Here is a 16,962-nt window from a genome sequence, read left to right on the forward strand (position 1 = left end):
GCTTGCTAGTGCTACTGTGACACTATCATTTTATGTGTATAATTAATTTTGTGTTACTGTTTTGCTAAGAGAATTGGTTACAATTGTCTTTTTTCTTTCTTGATATAGCTACTCCTCCCCAACCGAAACAACAACCCACCAGGCAGGAGTTAGCAGCCAGTGCCCTGCAACGGAAGCTGGACACGTTCCAGGATGAATATCGGCAGCTGGTGGTCCTGGTGGAGGAGGAGGCGGCAGCAGCTGCTGCCTCCTCCAATACCCTGGGCCCCTGCCAGGCCCCCTCTTGCCTCCGGTGGTACAGCACCATGATCTGGCAGCCGCCCGCGGCACTTATTCAAACACTGCTGCCCACCCCTGTTCATGCAAGACATTTCAGCATCCCATGCTCCTCCGGATGGCGCACCTAGAGGAACAGATAAATACCCTAGAGAGGAAGATCCGGGAAGCGCCCACTAGACCTACGTCACCTTGCCTCTTTTTTAATCTTTTTTTTGGTGGGTGGGAATTGGGCGATTGGGAAAACTTGTTTTATTTTAATGGACATTTTCATTTGTGGACATTGGACAATTGGACTTAATGATGGACATTGGTTGGGGTTAGGGAGAGGGAAGGGTCAGGTATTGTTTTTTTTCCCATTCTAGTTAGTTTCTTTGTTAGGGAAATAAATTGTATATAGTTTACAATATGATGTTAGTCTTTTGTGGGGGGTTACTCTTTTACTTCACACTGTTTCCTTTGACGCAGGACTGCAGCCAGTTTTGAAATCTGTCGATAGTGTAACACACCAACAGATAGATGCAGTACCCTCACTTGTCCTACTAGTACTGTCAGTCTCTAGTCCTAGTCTATGGTGTCTGCAACTAAAGCCCCTATGGACTCGGAAGGGTGTGGGTGTGTGAATTAATTAATTTCCATAGAGTATACATTATGCCTCCCCCAAACTTCTTCTCTTACCTGGGATTGATGTTTATACTTAGGCAAAGCGATGGCTGCATGATGATGGTTTGGTTTCCCAAGGTGCCATGGTGGTGGTAGTAGTAGTAGACACTGACAGTAGCATTTGAAAAAAAAGAAAATGAGACAGTCAGTCACCTTAGGGAGACTAGGGAACGAGTAGTAGAAGTACAGTACACAAGAAGACTTCCAAACAAGAAACCATGATGATGATAAGCAATGCTAAAGTAAAATAAACCAGAATGCCTGGAGGGCTAGCCTAGTAAAAGTTACAAACTGATGTCGAATCGAGCTATGAAGCGGGCAAGTGGCTTTGTAACCTTTAGTGCTGGAACTAGGATGATTCATGACTCGGTGATGGCAATTATATTAATTTGAATATCGAATACTATTCATGGGTGGGCAATCTAATCTCTCTATATTGCCAGTGTGGGCAATAGTGTATATACTTAGAGCAGAAGAATATCCTTGCCATGCCTTGATTTTAGTGTTGCTTTCACCACATCTGCCCCAAAAAGTGTGTGATCAATAATTGGTGTAAATTTAGTCACACCTCAATATAAATTACACAATCCGGGGAAAGAGGGTTAGGGTTTGATGAATGGTTAGGAAGTTTGGAAGGGGGATTTGAGGGAAAGGTTTGACAAAGACAAACTCTACACATGGACAACACACATAATCTTGGCAGCCGAACATCATAATTCTGTTAATGGAGAAAAAGAAAATGCATGCATTATGATGACTTGATGAGTAGAACGAGACTAGTACAGGGCAGTATATTATTAATTATTATACAATTGCCTTCCCTGTCTGTCCCCAGAGAGACCCAAGTTACATTCATTTTATGTTCTGGAGTAGCGGGCTTCCTTTGAAAGATAGCAAAGAAAATTTAAAAAATATCTGTAGGAGTCAAATATAAGCAAACATAGACAACAACACACAAAGTCGTAATGATTGAAGAGAAAAAAATAATCAAATAAAATGATACTATAATTATTGGCAAATTGGGAGTTGCATCTCCGCATTCCTCTTGGTCCTTTGGGTGCCTGCCTGGCGGATGCGGTTTGGTAAGGTAAGTGTGAGTAGTTTTCCCAGTATAGCGCAGGGTAAATGCTGGCCTGTAGTTGGAAAAACAAAAAGGATATTAAAAAATCAAGGAGAAAAGTTAAACTGCATAAATTAAGGAAGAGTGCAACAAGAAGACTTTCAGAGGCGGCATGGCTAAATCATGTTTGTTTCCAGCAGTTACCTCCAACAGCAGGAGCAGGTCCCCCACCAAACCTCCACTTAGCTCAGAATGTGACGCAGACAGCACTGAATACACATATACACACATCAACATAGCATTTTCCAAATGAAGTAACAAAATTAATGCACCGCTGTCAGCCACACCATCCTGCTCGCCTCCACCACTATACAGACATATAAGTCTGGTGTTGTTGTTTACCTTTTAGGCCACTTCATGAAATGCCCAAGTTATTCCATCAATCATCTCCGATCCTACTGACTGACTGTGAGTATGGTATTGTCATGGTGTCCAACTCTGTATCAAAAGTGTCCTGAGTGGGTCTAGACTCAAAATGCAGTGGATCGGCCTGCAGGGGAGAGGATGTAGCCTTACGGCTAGAGCGGTCGACCTCGAAGTTGGGGAACCGGGTTCGAGTCTGTGCAACGATGCTCAACATCCTGTGATTCTGGGCAAATCACTTAATCTCCCTGTGCCTAAAAAAATGAATGTGTCCTTCTGTAACGAAACTGGTGCTCATGTAAAGTGCTCTGGTACCTGATATCCTGGGGTCTAGTTCGCACTATATAAAACAAAAAAAAAAAGTAGTACAATTTTGTTATTGAACAACAAGAAGCGAAAGATTGACTTTTTTGAGTGTAGGATACTAGTAGACATCATTAACAACAAACACCAATCACAGAGTGCAATGCATGCCATCATTTACCTGTTCTTCTGGGGCAGTCTCTCTAGGCTTGGAAAGGATAGATATATAGTTAGGTTTGGACTCGAGACGGGCACACATTTCACATTTGTTGTATGTGTATTCACCATCCAATGTCTGGCTTGAGGGAAATGGATTTAGGGCGAGTCAGAGGAATGGACTTACTTCTTTACTAACTGCACACAGTTGCAACTCCAATCCGGCAATGAAAGAGTAAGACAATGGTGATGGATTTGTTGTGATTCGAACCAGAAATACAGTGACACACACAAATAATAAAGTGAATAATATTCCTTAGCTATATCTTTTTGGGGGCTTTTTTTGGGTGTCAAAGGAAGAAAGAAAGTAACTCAAAACCCTAGTTGTCAGGGAAGTAGAGCTCGTCCTCAAACTCTGGTGGTTCACCCAGAAGGAGGTTACCTAATACACTAATTCCATGACCTGAGTTGCCGTCATCATCTTCCTGCTGTGGTACTTCAGGTATGGTGTAATCTGGTGGTATAAAGTGCTGATTCATTTTGATCATGTTTTACCCCTCCACGTTTTGGGTAAAAAAACTGGTCCTTCTCACCGTCAGAATGGCATCAGCAGCACTGAAAACATGCTCGGAAGAAACACTTGTGACAGGGCCAGCCAGATAGTTTATCGCCAGCCTGCTGAGCACTAGCCATTGGCACCTTTTCCCATACCAATGCAGCAATTGGTTTTGATCAAAGTAGATCTCTGTTGGGTCATCCAGATAGGCCTGGACAATCCGCACAATGCCCATGGATGCTCCGCTTTGCTCGGCCTCTTTTACCTTTGCCTCAGCATTGGATTCAAGCCCTGCCTGTAGAAACCATTCCTGATTGGGGCTGATGCTCCTGTTCTTGTTGCTGTTGGTGGCTTTGGCTGTTGTGAGCCAACCGCACTGCCCTCAGGCTCTGAAGTTGAACTTGAAGGCTGGCCTGCAGTTCTTGTTATGCCCTGGAGGAGCGGGCCTCTAATTCCCGGCCATTCTTTTTCTAGCAGACTGGCTTGCACAGCTATCCAAGTTTTGTAGCTGGCAGCGTCTGAATAAGGAATGAAAGTGTGCAGTAATGGTTTGTACAATGGATCAAGAATGGTGGCACAAATGTAATGGTTGGATGACACAATGCCTCTTTGCACCCTTGTATTTTCAGATAAGCGAAGGGTTAAGCTCTCCACAAAACGCATATGCGTCTTTTTTCTCCACACCTGCATACATTGCAGACACCCCCTTCAGCTGTTCCTGTAGCATGTGCAACAATGGGATAGCTTGGCCAATGGTACAGTCCTCCTTGCTGACTTCACGTGTGAAGACCTCGCAAGGAAGTAGCATTCATGTCAAGCATTTAACAAGGCCCCATTGGTCCATCTCAATGATCATGCTTTTCACAGTAGCATCCCCTCTTTGCATGACATATTCATTGATTGGTCTGTACTATTCAAACAGATGTTCAAGCATGTAATAAGTTGAGTTCCAACCTGTTGGCACCTCCTGGATGAGTGCTTTAACTGGAATTCTATTATCACGTTGAATGATCCTCAGCTGCTTCTGGGCTTTAAAATAATGGCTGAAATGTGTGCAGATTCTTCTGCAGGTGGTCAGTAAGTTTGTCCAAGCAATTCCAGCACGTCACGATGTAGTGCTGGAACATCAACTCTGGCGAAATAGGACCGTCTGGGAACCTTCCATTACGGGCAGATGGCTGCCACAAATTCAAGAAAACCCACCCCTTCCTCAAAAGAAAAAGGAGGAGGTCCATCTCTAACATTTTAGACAGCTTCACGTTGTATAAACGTGCCGCTGGATGGTTGCATTCGTACTGCCCCTCCGACCTAAACATGCTGAGAATGGTAGCCTGGATTTTTTTCTTTTCTGGTGCTACTGATGCAGGTGACTTCTTGATGCCAGATGTTAGGCTCAATGCAAGTTTTTTCACTGCGGTACTCTCTTGCCTTGGACCCCTTGGTGCTTCAGCCTGACTCTTGTGCCATTGGTATGTTGCTGATGATTTTGTGGGTGGTACCACTGCACTGCTAGGGACATGGCTGCTTTGTGTAACAGCAAAAATGTCTCCCTCTTGTTCATCTTCCACCATGATCGGATCTTCTTCTTCATCATCCCCTCCACAAACAACACATGCAGTTTATTGACTGCTAAGGTGCGCCTCCCACTGGATCAAACTGTGTTTTTTAAGATGGGTTGTTTCGCCTCTGGTACCATAGTTTGCATCAAGCTTACCCTGACTAACATCTTGTCCACAAATGGAGCATATAGCAATGTTCACCTCCTTCATGTTAACCGAAAAGAAGTCCCAAACTGGGGAGGTCTATTTTCTGGTGCTGCTGGTACCACTTGCAATGTCAGATGAACTGGTAGGTGGGCATGACTCTCTGCAGTGCCTACTTCTACTAATGTGGCTGTGGTGGATGTAGGTCACTGCTGAGCCTTTGTAATTATGGAAACTGGAGGTGGTATCCATGCTACATCCCTCACAGCAATTTGGGATGGGGTAATATCGGTCTCTACTGGGACGGGACTAATGTCCATGATGACTGCTCGTCATCATCCTCCTCTTCTACATCTACCTCCATAACTCTAAGGCTTTCTGGAACCTTCCTTTTCCCTAGCCTTATCTTGTGGCGTGTCTCACTCTCAGACTGAGGTAGCTTCTGAGTGGCATCTAGATCATCAGGAGAGGGGCTTGCAACAGAAGTTGATGGACTAACCCTCCTTTTCCTTGCTGGGGATCTGGAAGACAATGGATCTTCTGAAAGAGTGACTTGCTCTTCTTCTTCCTCTGAAGGAAGCTCGATCTCCTGAACTCCCCTTACTTCGGGAGGAACAACTACTATTGCGAGTGGTTGCAGCTGTTGTTGCCCACTTATGTGAGGTCCTGCATTGATTGGGTACTACTTTGCGATAACGATAAGTCAATTTTAACATCACTGCTCATCTGCGTTGGACTCGTGATTAGACTGACTGCCTGTGCGACGGACATGGACTTGGGCCTAGGTTGGTGGGGTGGGTCTACTGATGCAGGGGTGCTGGTCCCAGCTTGCTCCCTGGACACCGCGGCTGCAGGCACAACTTTTAGTTTCCCAAAAAAGGTCTTGGGTGACATACAGGTGGTAGTAAGTGGCAGTGCCTTCTTCTCGCTGGCAAATTTCTTTGTACTGGACCTGGTACCATTCTTTGAGGCCATCTTGAAGATGTCAGCAGCACACTGTGGCACAAGTTGAAGAAATGTTAGTGGTCACACTTCACGTGACGCCGTGGCAGCAGGACTTCTATCTGGCAGTACAATGGGTGATGTTGTCTCCTCCTCTTTTCTGCACCGAAAATCAAAGAAGCAAGAAGAACATCAGTGAAACGTGGCATTCTTTGTTGTGGTTCAATTACTAGAACAAAGAAATGTAATATAACTCAGTGTGTGGTCACACTTGTTAGTGTTAATAATGTTACTATTATATTTATTACCTCAGTTATTAAAACAATTAACAATACAATGTAGCCATTTGTGAGACTTTAACAACAACAAGGGCTTTCATGATGTACTGTATGTACAGTACACTCAGTAAGGATAGTAAAGAAGAAAAAGAGCAACAAAAAAACAACTGTAACGGTTTGGCATTGTGCATCACGTGGGATGCAGCATTCAAGGAGCTGCAGCTGACAAATGATGACAATGGATGGAAGCAATAAGTCAAGAGGAGCAATGGAAAGACATGCAGGCCTATGGCAAAAGCACACTAACTGCTACCACAGATTGGCTGCCAGCCACATGGTCACTCACAACAACAACAACAAGCAGGAGGCCTGGAAAACAATAAACTCAAGAAGGCCTTAATGGCCACAGACTTAACAAAATGGCCCCTGGCCACATAGGGAGGCTCAGCCAAGGCAAAAGCTGGTCTACTATTACAAACACACTCACACACTGGTCAGATAAAGGAGGAATGCTAAACAACACATCTTTAATGCAACAGTGTCAAAAACGAAAATCCACAGGGCTAAAAAATGGTTTTCAAGTTGCAAAATCACACACATCCAACAAAGGCATTTATTTAACACACATGAAAAAAAATGAAATACCCCAAAAAAATACATTTTGCATTTCAATCCAATGCCATCTATGCCCTAAATGATGTTTAAATTCAACAGACACCACAGAAACAGTTGTTTCATGCACCCATGAGTAGCTCTGGGCCTATTGGTTAGAAAAACACATTGGCAGACTAGGCCACATAGTGAATCAATTTAAATCAATAATATTGCAAATTTATTAGAAAATGTAGTGAACATTTTTTGCTGGATAAAAGAAGAATAAATTGCATACAAAACACCAACCAGCAAGAAGGCATGGCCACCGCAAATAAGGCAAGCAGGCCTAATGCAGAAGCACACTGGCTACCTCTTCACAAAATGGCCACAACAACAGGAAAGGGAAGACAGACAATGCAGGCCTAAGGCAAAAGCACACTGGCTGTCTTCACAAAATGACAGCCAGCCACACGGCCAGGCCACAACAACAAGAAAGGGAAGATAGATAATGCAGGCCTATGGCAAAAGCACACTGGCTGCCCCTTCACAAAATGACCGCCAGCCAAATGGCCGAGCCACAACAACAAGAATGGTAAGACAGACAATGCAGGCCTATGGCAAAAGCACACTGGCTGCCTTCACAAAATGGCTGCCAGCGACACAGCCAGGCCACAACAACAAGTAAGGGAAGACAGACAATGCAGCCCTATGGCAAAAGCACACTGGCTGCCTTCACAAAATGGCCAGGCTACCACAACAAGAAGCAATAAGCCAAGAGGAATTAAGGAAATACATGCAGGCCTATGACACAAGCACACTAACTGCCTCCATAAAATGGCACCAGCCACATGATCAGAAAGTCACAACAACAAGCAGGAGGCCTGGGAAAACAAATAAACAATGAACGCAAGCAGGCCTATATGGACACAGACTTTACAAAATGCCCCCTGGACACATGGGGAGGCTCAGCCAAGACAAATGATGGCCCACTATCACAAACAAACATACTCACACACTGGACAGACAAAAGAGGCATGCTAACAAAACATCTTTAATGCAACAATGCCAAAAATGAAAATCCACAGGGTTAAAAAAAGGTTTGCAAGTTATTACAACCACACACATCCAACAAAGGCACATGAAAAAAGTGAAATAACCTAAATTATGTTTCAATTCAACAGACACCACATAAACAGTTGTTTCATGCACCCATGAGTAGCCCTGGGCCTACTGGCTGAATGGCATATTGGCAGACCACTGGTCTACATAGTGAATTAAATAAATATTACAAATTGATGACTTCAAAAGTTGGAAAAAATTTAGTGAACTGTGCAGCATGTTTCCTTTCTAAAAGAAGAACAATTACTTACAATGAAACAACTAGGCCCCTACTGAAACTACAGGCCACCCACCACAATACATTAAAAAAAAAGATGAAAAGTACAAATAAATATTGGTGTATGGCCTCAATCAAACAAACAACACCAATTTCCCAACTTACTTGTGAAATCTCAAATTCAAATGTCCTCAAATCCAATGATATATGATGCAGCGGCCACAAAGAGTGATCTGTCCAGCTCCAAATCCAAATGAAACGTGATCAGGAAATGGACAAAGCACTGGGATGAGCCTGCTGGACAGAAACGGAAAGTTGGAGACTCTGGGGCACTTCTTCCTTTTTTAAAAAAAAAAGTTTAAAAAAAGGACTTCTTGCATAAAAAAGTACAGCCAAATGTCAATCTGATGAGTTTTTTAATCCAAATTGTCTTTTGGAGAAGGTTTTGATGCTGCTCAGGATATAACCTTCTCCAGATTGCAGATTCTGCGTGTTCTGGATCACATTATTAACAAAATTTCCACCGGAAGTCCGATGGCGTGTCTGAATGATGTGCTCACGATCGCAAACTCTTGCGGGACCGTGCAGCCACCAACAAATCTTGTGGTGCTCTCGAACGGCTTGGGAAATCTCATCAGCGATCACAAGCACCCGGTATGTTGTTACCATGTGCGCAAAAAAGCATTTCGGGCGTGCAAACAACATTCTATGCAGAACTAGGGAGTTGCCAAAAATCTGCGAACTCCGCAAGTGGAGCATAGCTTTATGCCCAGGGTTAGGCATGAGTTATAGTTCTATAGCTCACTGCCTTGGGTTCATTTTTAACTATGAACTTCAATAAGTGTAGTGTTTTCCTTTCAAAGTTAAGGAAAGGCTATGTTTATTTTATGGTCAGATTTATGACCCATGTGGGTTACAGAGGTTCGGAAGTGAAGCACTGAGATGTTCATCTCTTAACTAACAGTCCTTCTTAACTCAATATTGGATCATCAGAACAAAATGATCTTTCTGAATGCTTTGAAATGAGAGAAAAATACAAAGAATAGATAACTTGATAATTAAGCTAACTCTTCATTTTAATTTTCTCCCTTTTCAAAGTGTCACAGCAGGCAACTTGCTCCCAGTGGCTGGTAGACACACTGCCATATTTATAACTGAAAAATACACTCATTTTCTTTTAATGGGAGAAATATAAAGTGAAGACAAATGTTCAATCAAGTGCAGACAAATGTTCCTTTTTATGCACATTTTCAAAGAACTTTTTCAGTACTTTTAATTTTTCCCATTTAAAAAAAAAAATGGTTATATGTTTGCATTATACATGTAACGGTGCCACATATGGCAGAAGGTGTGTCCTGTGCCACAAGTACATATGACACAGTCTCTCAGTCAATCATACACATATATCCCATTCATTCACACACATGTTCTTACATCCCCACAGACCATACACTCATTGATACACATGGTAGCCCTTTCATGGTACCCTTAGTCACAGTATGTTGTTTAAACCATAGTATCTGGCTCTGTGAACATTAGCTTTAAAGTCAATGAAGCTGGGCGAGGGGGTGTCTGGTAAGGTTGTATGACATTACCACGCGTGGGTTTACCACGCAAGTCTTTACATCACATTTATACACACCCATACCATTACCACACTTGTACATCCATTAACATTACAAGTACTCTTACCATGCAAACAACAAGCAAGCACACTTTCCCCACACATACAATTTCTCTCTCTTTGCTGTTAATGTACAGAATTTATTATAGAAAGTAAATTAAACTTACCTGCATGCATCACTCTCTGTTCTGATCGACCATCCTGCTCCATAGAGTTCTATGTTCTATAAAAAGAGGGGTTCAACCGTGTACATCCTGGAATATTAATTGGAAGCGAAAACAAACTATTCTTTGCAGTCACTGCTAGTACTCTGCAGTGCAGCTCTTAGGGTAAATATGACGGAACCTTTCTCTGTTTTGAGCTTTAAGTTAACAGACTTGAAGGCTGGGCAAAAGAGTTTGCTCTAAGGTCATTATGTACCTACTTGACAGCTGACGTAAAAAAAAACACTTGCTCCATATAATTGATATTTTTCTTCCCAAGGAGACTGTCCCAGAGCCTGATCCCCCCAAATGTTGGCATTTTCCATTATGGCTTGCATGTGTGTTACACTGACTGTCCTTCTTGTGTCCTTCTATGTCGCGGCATAATCAACATCCTGGTCCATTCCATCCCCTAGGCATTGGAGCAAATCACATCCTGAACATAATAGCAGTTTGGGCAACCTGCCGAGTGACAAAAGCAATTTAAGTCCTTTTGGCTATCCATATAATTTTCCCTTATCGTAGGTGTCACTGTTGCTCAGGATTACATAGTGTTTTGGCACATTTAATAGGTTGTATGACATTAGCATCACGCATGATTACTTTTGTTTGTCTATTTAAAAGAATAAGGTGCAACAATGCCAACTACTGTTAAAATGCATGGTAAATTCTTGTGTTGTAAAGACTTGCATGCCAACAGTCTTTACGATGTAAAAAAAGTGTGGTAAATGGTATACAAAGTAAAAACTGTGCAGTAAAGACTGTTTCCCATCTGGTAACAATGCACAAGTTACTTGCCCTTCAGTAATTCACAACAATTTTCATTGATCTGAAGTAGCTCTCATTACAGAAATGATTGGAGACCCCTGCTCTAACCTTTGTTTGTTTTTAGCGAATTTCTAGGGTTTTTAAAATTCTATTTCCTAACTTAAATGTCCCTGTAACCTTTGTTTTTTTCAATGAATTTCTAGGTCTTTTTTAAATGTTAAGTAATATTTAAATACCTTATGTAAATTTAACCCCATAGGTACACAACCACGTGGCACACATGGCCTTCGGCTGTGTGTGGTGGGGGTTGTCCGCAGGGTCTGCAACAAAACCCCGTAGGCACCCAACTAAGCAGTATGCAGGACTTTGGCCATGGGCGGTAGGATTTGGCCAACAGGCCTGGGAAATTACTACACAGGAAGGGGGGCACGCACCACCCCTCCCCAGGCTGATTTCTGCCCCAGGAACCCATCCCTCTGGGCCTGGCCAATTAGTGCAAGGCGGAAGGGGGCTGCATGTCCCACCTTCCTGGTCTGTTTTTGGCCCCAGGGACCCCACCCCACAGGGACTGCCATCTTCATGCTGGGTGTCCTGGCCTCACTCAGAGCACCCAGTGTGCACTCTGGGGTGCCACGGGGGGGAGCCTGAATGCATCTGTGGTCTATGCCAGCTTCCTACCATCCAGCAGGAGCTGGCATACCTCCTGCACGCAGGGAGCAGCAAAAACTGCTGTTCCCTGCATACTGGAGCAATTCTTTCATCTGTTTTGTGGAAACAGAGGAAAGTATGCTCCTAGTGGGCGGGAGCAGTTTGCCTGTTCACGCCTGCTGGGAGCGGAATTACTGTTTGTTCTTGCTTTGCAGGAGCTTGACGAAACCTTTCCACACAGCTGCTGCTGAACTCAGGTGCGTACTAGTTTTGAAAACTTTGTGAAAATTCGTCCAATGGTGGAAAATGTATTGGCAAAGCAAAAAACTGTTTTCCTATGGAAACTAGGCTCTAACTAAAACTACCTACTATTGACCACTAGTAGGTAATTTTAGGTAGTTATAGTTAGGATCGTGTTTTCATACAAAATTAATTTTTTGTGTTGGCCCCATTTGACAAAGCTCCACAAAACTTTCCAAGAATGCTACTTTTTGACTAGTTTGTACATGGAAAGTTTCGAGGTGATTGGTAGAGCGGGCTGAGAAAAAGAAGGTCACAAAACACGTTACATTTTCCCACAGGAACTTGGATTTACCCCACATTTGACAGGAAGCACGATCTTGGTCAAGAAAGAGTGCTTTTTGTGTTGTGGTGTAAATCTGTTCAGTAGTTTTTGAGCAATTAATGCTCAAACATTTTATATATCAAGGGACACAAAGCCTCCGCGGAACCCCAAAGATCACAAGATGAGATCTGATTGGCTGCCACCCTCAGGAAGTGGTGGCAGCCATCTTAGGTCTTGGGGCTCAGTCCCAAGTCCTAAAACAATTAAAACAAAGACATAAGGTGACAGGTTAGGGATACCCCGACCCCTTAGGCCTAGTAGTGGTGTCCCATAGGGATCTCGCCTGGGTCCAAAATAATTTATTTTCCAATTTTACTGCAAATTGAAAAATGACCCCCCTGGTAGGTAAAGAACGGGGGAGGAAGGTGCGGTATGAATTTAAGGGGGAGAGGGCTTCATGGCCCCCTTCCCAAAGCCTGCACAAGGATGTGGGGAGTGGGGAACCCCATTCCCCAGGGCTGGTGCAGGCGAAAACAAAAAATATGGACTAGTTGTTGCATGCCCCAGGTGAGCATCGGGCATTCCACTTTATGGAAAAACATGCCGCTCCTGCAGGAGCAAATAGCCATTGGGGCCGCGGGGGCCCAGGTGCTCCCCCACTGCCCCTTTACAAAATAAGAAATCAGTGGGTGTCACAAACACATTTTTTTTTAAAGTGAATAATAAAAGAGTAGCCAAAGCTGCTCAGTTATTATTCACTGCTCATTGACGTTGCGATCCATAAAGCCCTGGGGGGGCTATTTACAAATACATATACTTTGTTTTGGTGAAGTCCCTAGAAGGGGTAGAGATATCATCATATTTTTTTTAATGTGTTGGGGCTGTAGAGAGGACTGCAGCCCCCCAGCACTGCTAAAAAAAAAAGTTAAATCCCCTGCAAAAATTGAAAGCATGACACCAGGAGAACTTATCATATCATTTTAAAGCATTTCCTATGCTGGAGCTTTTGCTGTACAGCTGCGATTGCAGGGATTGCAGGGCCACCTAGCGGCTGTTTGTATGGCTGCAGTTCATGTGCGTATCTCATAAACTACAAAGCCTGTAGATGTTTTCTTAATTTCTTTAATTTTTGGGAGTGAAAAATCTTAAAAAGTAGAAGTAAAAAAAAAAAAAAAATATATATATATATATATATATATATGTATATATTATATTATATATATTTCTTTGGGGGGAACTAATATGTCTTTGACTACCTATTTTCAAACTTTTCACCCTACAAATGTAATAATAAAAACTATGTAAAAAACCAAAAATGACAGACATGTAATTCACTAAAACTTGTGAAAATAGTTTTTTAAATAATCAATAGTAATAGTTATTGCATTGTGTGTATTATTGAATTATACATTTTGAAGATGATTGCACATTTTTCAGAGAAAGATGATAGATCTGCTTTATATATGGGGGCTTATTTATGAAAGCCTTGCGTCATGTTTGCACCATTCAAAGTGTACATGCTTGATGCAAGGCTCTAAGTCAGATTTATGAATCCAAGCAAAGCCACCTTGCATGGCTTTGAGACCCCTCATAAATCCTAAGAATGGCAAATCAGCGCAAATCATGGCATCGCCTTACTCTGCACATTTCATGGGCATTGCAGTGGGTGTTCCCATTCAAATGTTATGGTTTTTGAAGCAATCCCAGATTTACAAGTACTTGTAAACCCAGTAATGTGTCAAAATCGTATGCCTCTTGAGTTGAGTTGTAACGAGGAGAAATATAATTATTTCTCCTAATTGTTTCCCCTTTCTATGTGTGCTGCATTGCACACATAGAGAGATGAAAACACTTTTCAGGATTGTTTTTGTGCAGATAGGTGCCTGCACAAAAATATTGCCAGGACCTGTGGTCAACGCCCGCTGCACAAAATAATATTATATGTTAAAAAAAACCCTATTCCACTGAAAAAAGGCAAAGGTTAAATTAACTTTATAGTTAGGTGAAACAATAAGCCTCATTACGATGTCAGTCGGAAAGCATTCCGATCGACACCTCGTCGGAATCGTTTCTGACCAACTCGGGTTCGGGGAGTCTGACCGACCAATTACGATGATTCCGAACACCGTTCGGTCGAGCTCTCATTGACTTCAATGGGAGCCTGTGTTCCGACCGACAACACAGGCTACCATTGAAAAAAAGGGGTGGTTGCAGAAAACCTTGCACCCTGCATGGTTAGACACAGGGGTGCCATGGGTATCCCCTCGGGCTCCAACCGGAGACCTCTGGGTGTAGGGGACTGCTATAGGCCCCCAAAGTCAGTTTCCGACAGCCGTTTCATGTCGTACGGACCAATTCAGAAAGGCTGACCGAATCCAACATGGTAATACATCGGACAAAATGGTGGTTCCATAGACCTGTACGATTCGGCTCCGACCGACTCACAGTCTCCTAATGCCGGTCGGAAATGAGTTGGAATGACCGAACCGTTACCGTCCCGTCGTAATCGGTCAGCTGGAAATGTTTCCGAGTCGGTCGGAAGCATAGGTTCCGACACGGGTTAGGAAAATCTGAATGCCTTTCGGAGCCTTTCTGACCAACATTGTAGTGAGGCCCATAGCATTTTAAACTCTAGAAATCCACCAGTTATAGTTATCTCAATTAACTATAATTCATGCCTGAAGGTAACAATAACTCATGCCCTCACCATGCACTGTTAATTACCCCACATATGTAATCACTTCAGACATCTTCTACTACATATTTTTCTTAAAAAAATATTAAATCTATTTATTGAATTTGCAACATGTAAACAAACAGTCATCAACAGCCACTGTCTTCTATGACATCATTAACAATATCACGGCAACATTTGTGGTGAAAATATTTAGGAGAAACGTGTGCAAGCTGGTGGTACGAGTGATAGTTACCTTAGAGCAGTGATACTCAAAGTACAGCCCGGGTGCATGTGGCCCTTCTGACCTATAAATGCAGCCCCCTGGGCAGCAGCAGCACTGGGCTGCCGTTTACTCGATTCAGCACAAACATTAAAAAAAGTTAAATACACAGCAAATACTTATTTAAAGGTTAATTGCAGTTAGGGAAAGGAAGTAACTAGGTCCTTAAGTTTAGGAACACCTCCATTTTTTAAGAGAGCCACTAGATATGCATGCTTTGCTTCCCCTACGCCCACTTTACACCCCCCGCTGGCATCAGTGCGGCCCTCGGTCACACCATTCGGAAGAAACCTACTGCCCCTCAAGATGATCTGTCCAACTACCGTCCTATTTTCCTGTTAACTTATTTGTGCAAACTTCTTGAAAAAACATTACCAAGCACCTTTCAGAGTACATTGAAGCAACAGGTTGCCTTGACCCCTCTCAGTCCGGGTTCAGACCCAAGTTTAGTACGGAGTCAGCACTGATTGCAGTTAAAAACAACCTCAGGCACTCACTGGACAATGGACAAGCAGCCTTACTAGTGCTGCTGGATCTGTCAGCTGCATTTGACACAATACCTCACTCCATCCTTCTAAATAGATTAAGAAATGTGGGAGTCCACCGCCTTGCCTTCCAGTGGCTGTCAAGTTTCCTAACTCACCGCACCCAATCCATCGACCTTGGTACCTTCTGCTCACAAACGTCTGAGCTGACGAAAGCTGTGCCTCAGAGATCCTGCCTTAGTCCCACTCTATTTAATATTTATGTGGCTCCCTTAGTGAATTTACTAAGGGAACTGGGTTTTATCCCAATTTCATATGCTGACGATACCCAGCTCCAACTGTCATTTGATAAAAATTCTCCCAATACCCAGTCAACCTTCTCCGAAGGCATGTTAGCCATCTCGGCTAGGATGAGGAATAATTTCTTACAGCTTAATGCCAGCAAAACAGAGATTATGCTATTTGGAGAGGCTCCCCTTCTCTGGTCCCCAGATTGGTGGCCCATTGACCTGGGTGCTGCCCAATAACAATGGAGCAAGTTATGGCCACTGTGGGTTCTGCTTCCATGCATTAAGCCTCTGGAGAAGGGTTTTCCCTTTTCTCCCCATGACAGTCCGCAAAACTCTCTTGCATGCTTTGGTAATAAGTCACTTAGACTATTGTAACACCCTCCTGATCTCAGTCAATGAATCCTCTCTTAACAGACTTCAGGTGGTCCAAAACACTGCAGCCCGTTTAGTTTCCAACTCACCTGCCAGGTCTGCCTCTTTGCCGCTTCTCCATTGACTGCACTGGTTGCCTATCCACAAGCGGATCCAATTCAAGTTCTGCTGCATAGTATACAAGGCGATACATGGCGATTACCCTAGCAAATTAGCCGACAGACTCATCCAATATCAACCCTCTAGAAGTCTTCGATCAGGCTCTAAATCACTTCTCTCGGTGCCCCGGGTTAAGAAATCCCATATAGGCAGCAAGGTTTTCTACCATCTGGCTCCCTCCCAATGGAATCTTCTTCCTAGCCACCTTCGGAAATGTACCGACTATCTCCGATTCCGCAAGATTTTGAAAACTGAGCTCTTTTGAACTCCTCTTCTTGTCCTGCTATAGCACTCCCACAGTGCGGAGATACCCTCCATGGGGTGATTTGGGCGCTTCACAAGACTTTAAAATAAATAGACCAAACTTTGTTTATGAGTACCCATGCCTTTGAGCTTGAGTTATAGTTGTTTGAGATAACCATAACTGACGAATTTCTGTGTTTTTTACAGTTTAAAATGTTACATTTTCATCTAACTGTAACAATACTTTAATCTTTTTTTTCCAGTAAAAAACCAAAACAACCAGCTATATATAAACATATATGTATGTATATATTACCTAGCGGCGGTCGCCTCTAGGTAGTTATAGTTGAGACTGCTT

At 43.1% G+C, this 16,962-nt stretch overlaps 1 protein-coding gene across 5 annotated transcripts in view; it reads left to right on the forward strand.

Annotated features, from left to right (window-relative positions):
* The window catches only part of LOC146813023 (killer cell lectin-like receptor subfamily B member 1B allele A), a 339,767-nt gene that overhangs the window by 80,705 nt on the left and 242,100 nt on the right, over positions 1–16,962 (forward strand). The window contains exon 5 of one of the 5 annotated variants that reach the window (XM_085620050.1): positions 109–572. The exons of the other annotated variants lie outside the window; for them this stretch is intronic. Coding sequence (XP_085476176.1) covers positions 109–407 — 299 coding nt within the window. The 3' untranslated portion in view covers positions 408–572. Of the gene's footprint in view, positions 1–108; positions 573–16,962 lie in introns of those variants that run through there. 5 annotated transcript variants of the gene reach the window in all.

The sequence above is a fragment of the Triturus cristatus genome, chromosome 7 (genome assembly GCF_964204655.1).
Source record: "Triturus cristatus chromosome 7, aTriCri1.1, whole genome shotgun sequence".
Lineage (NCBI taxonomy): Eukaryota > Metazoa > Chordata > Amphibia > Caudata > Salamandridae > Triturus > Triturus cristatus.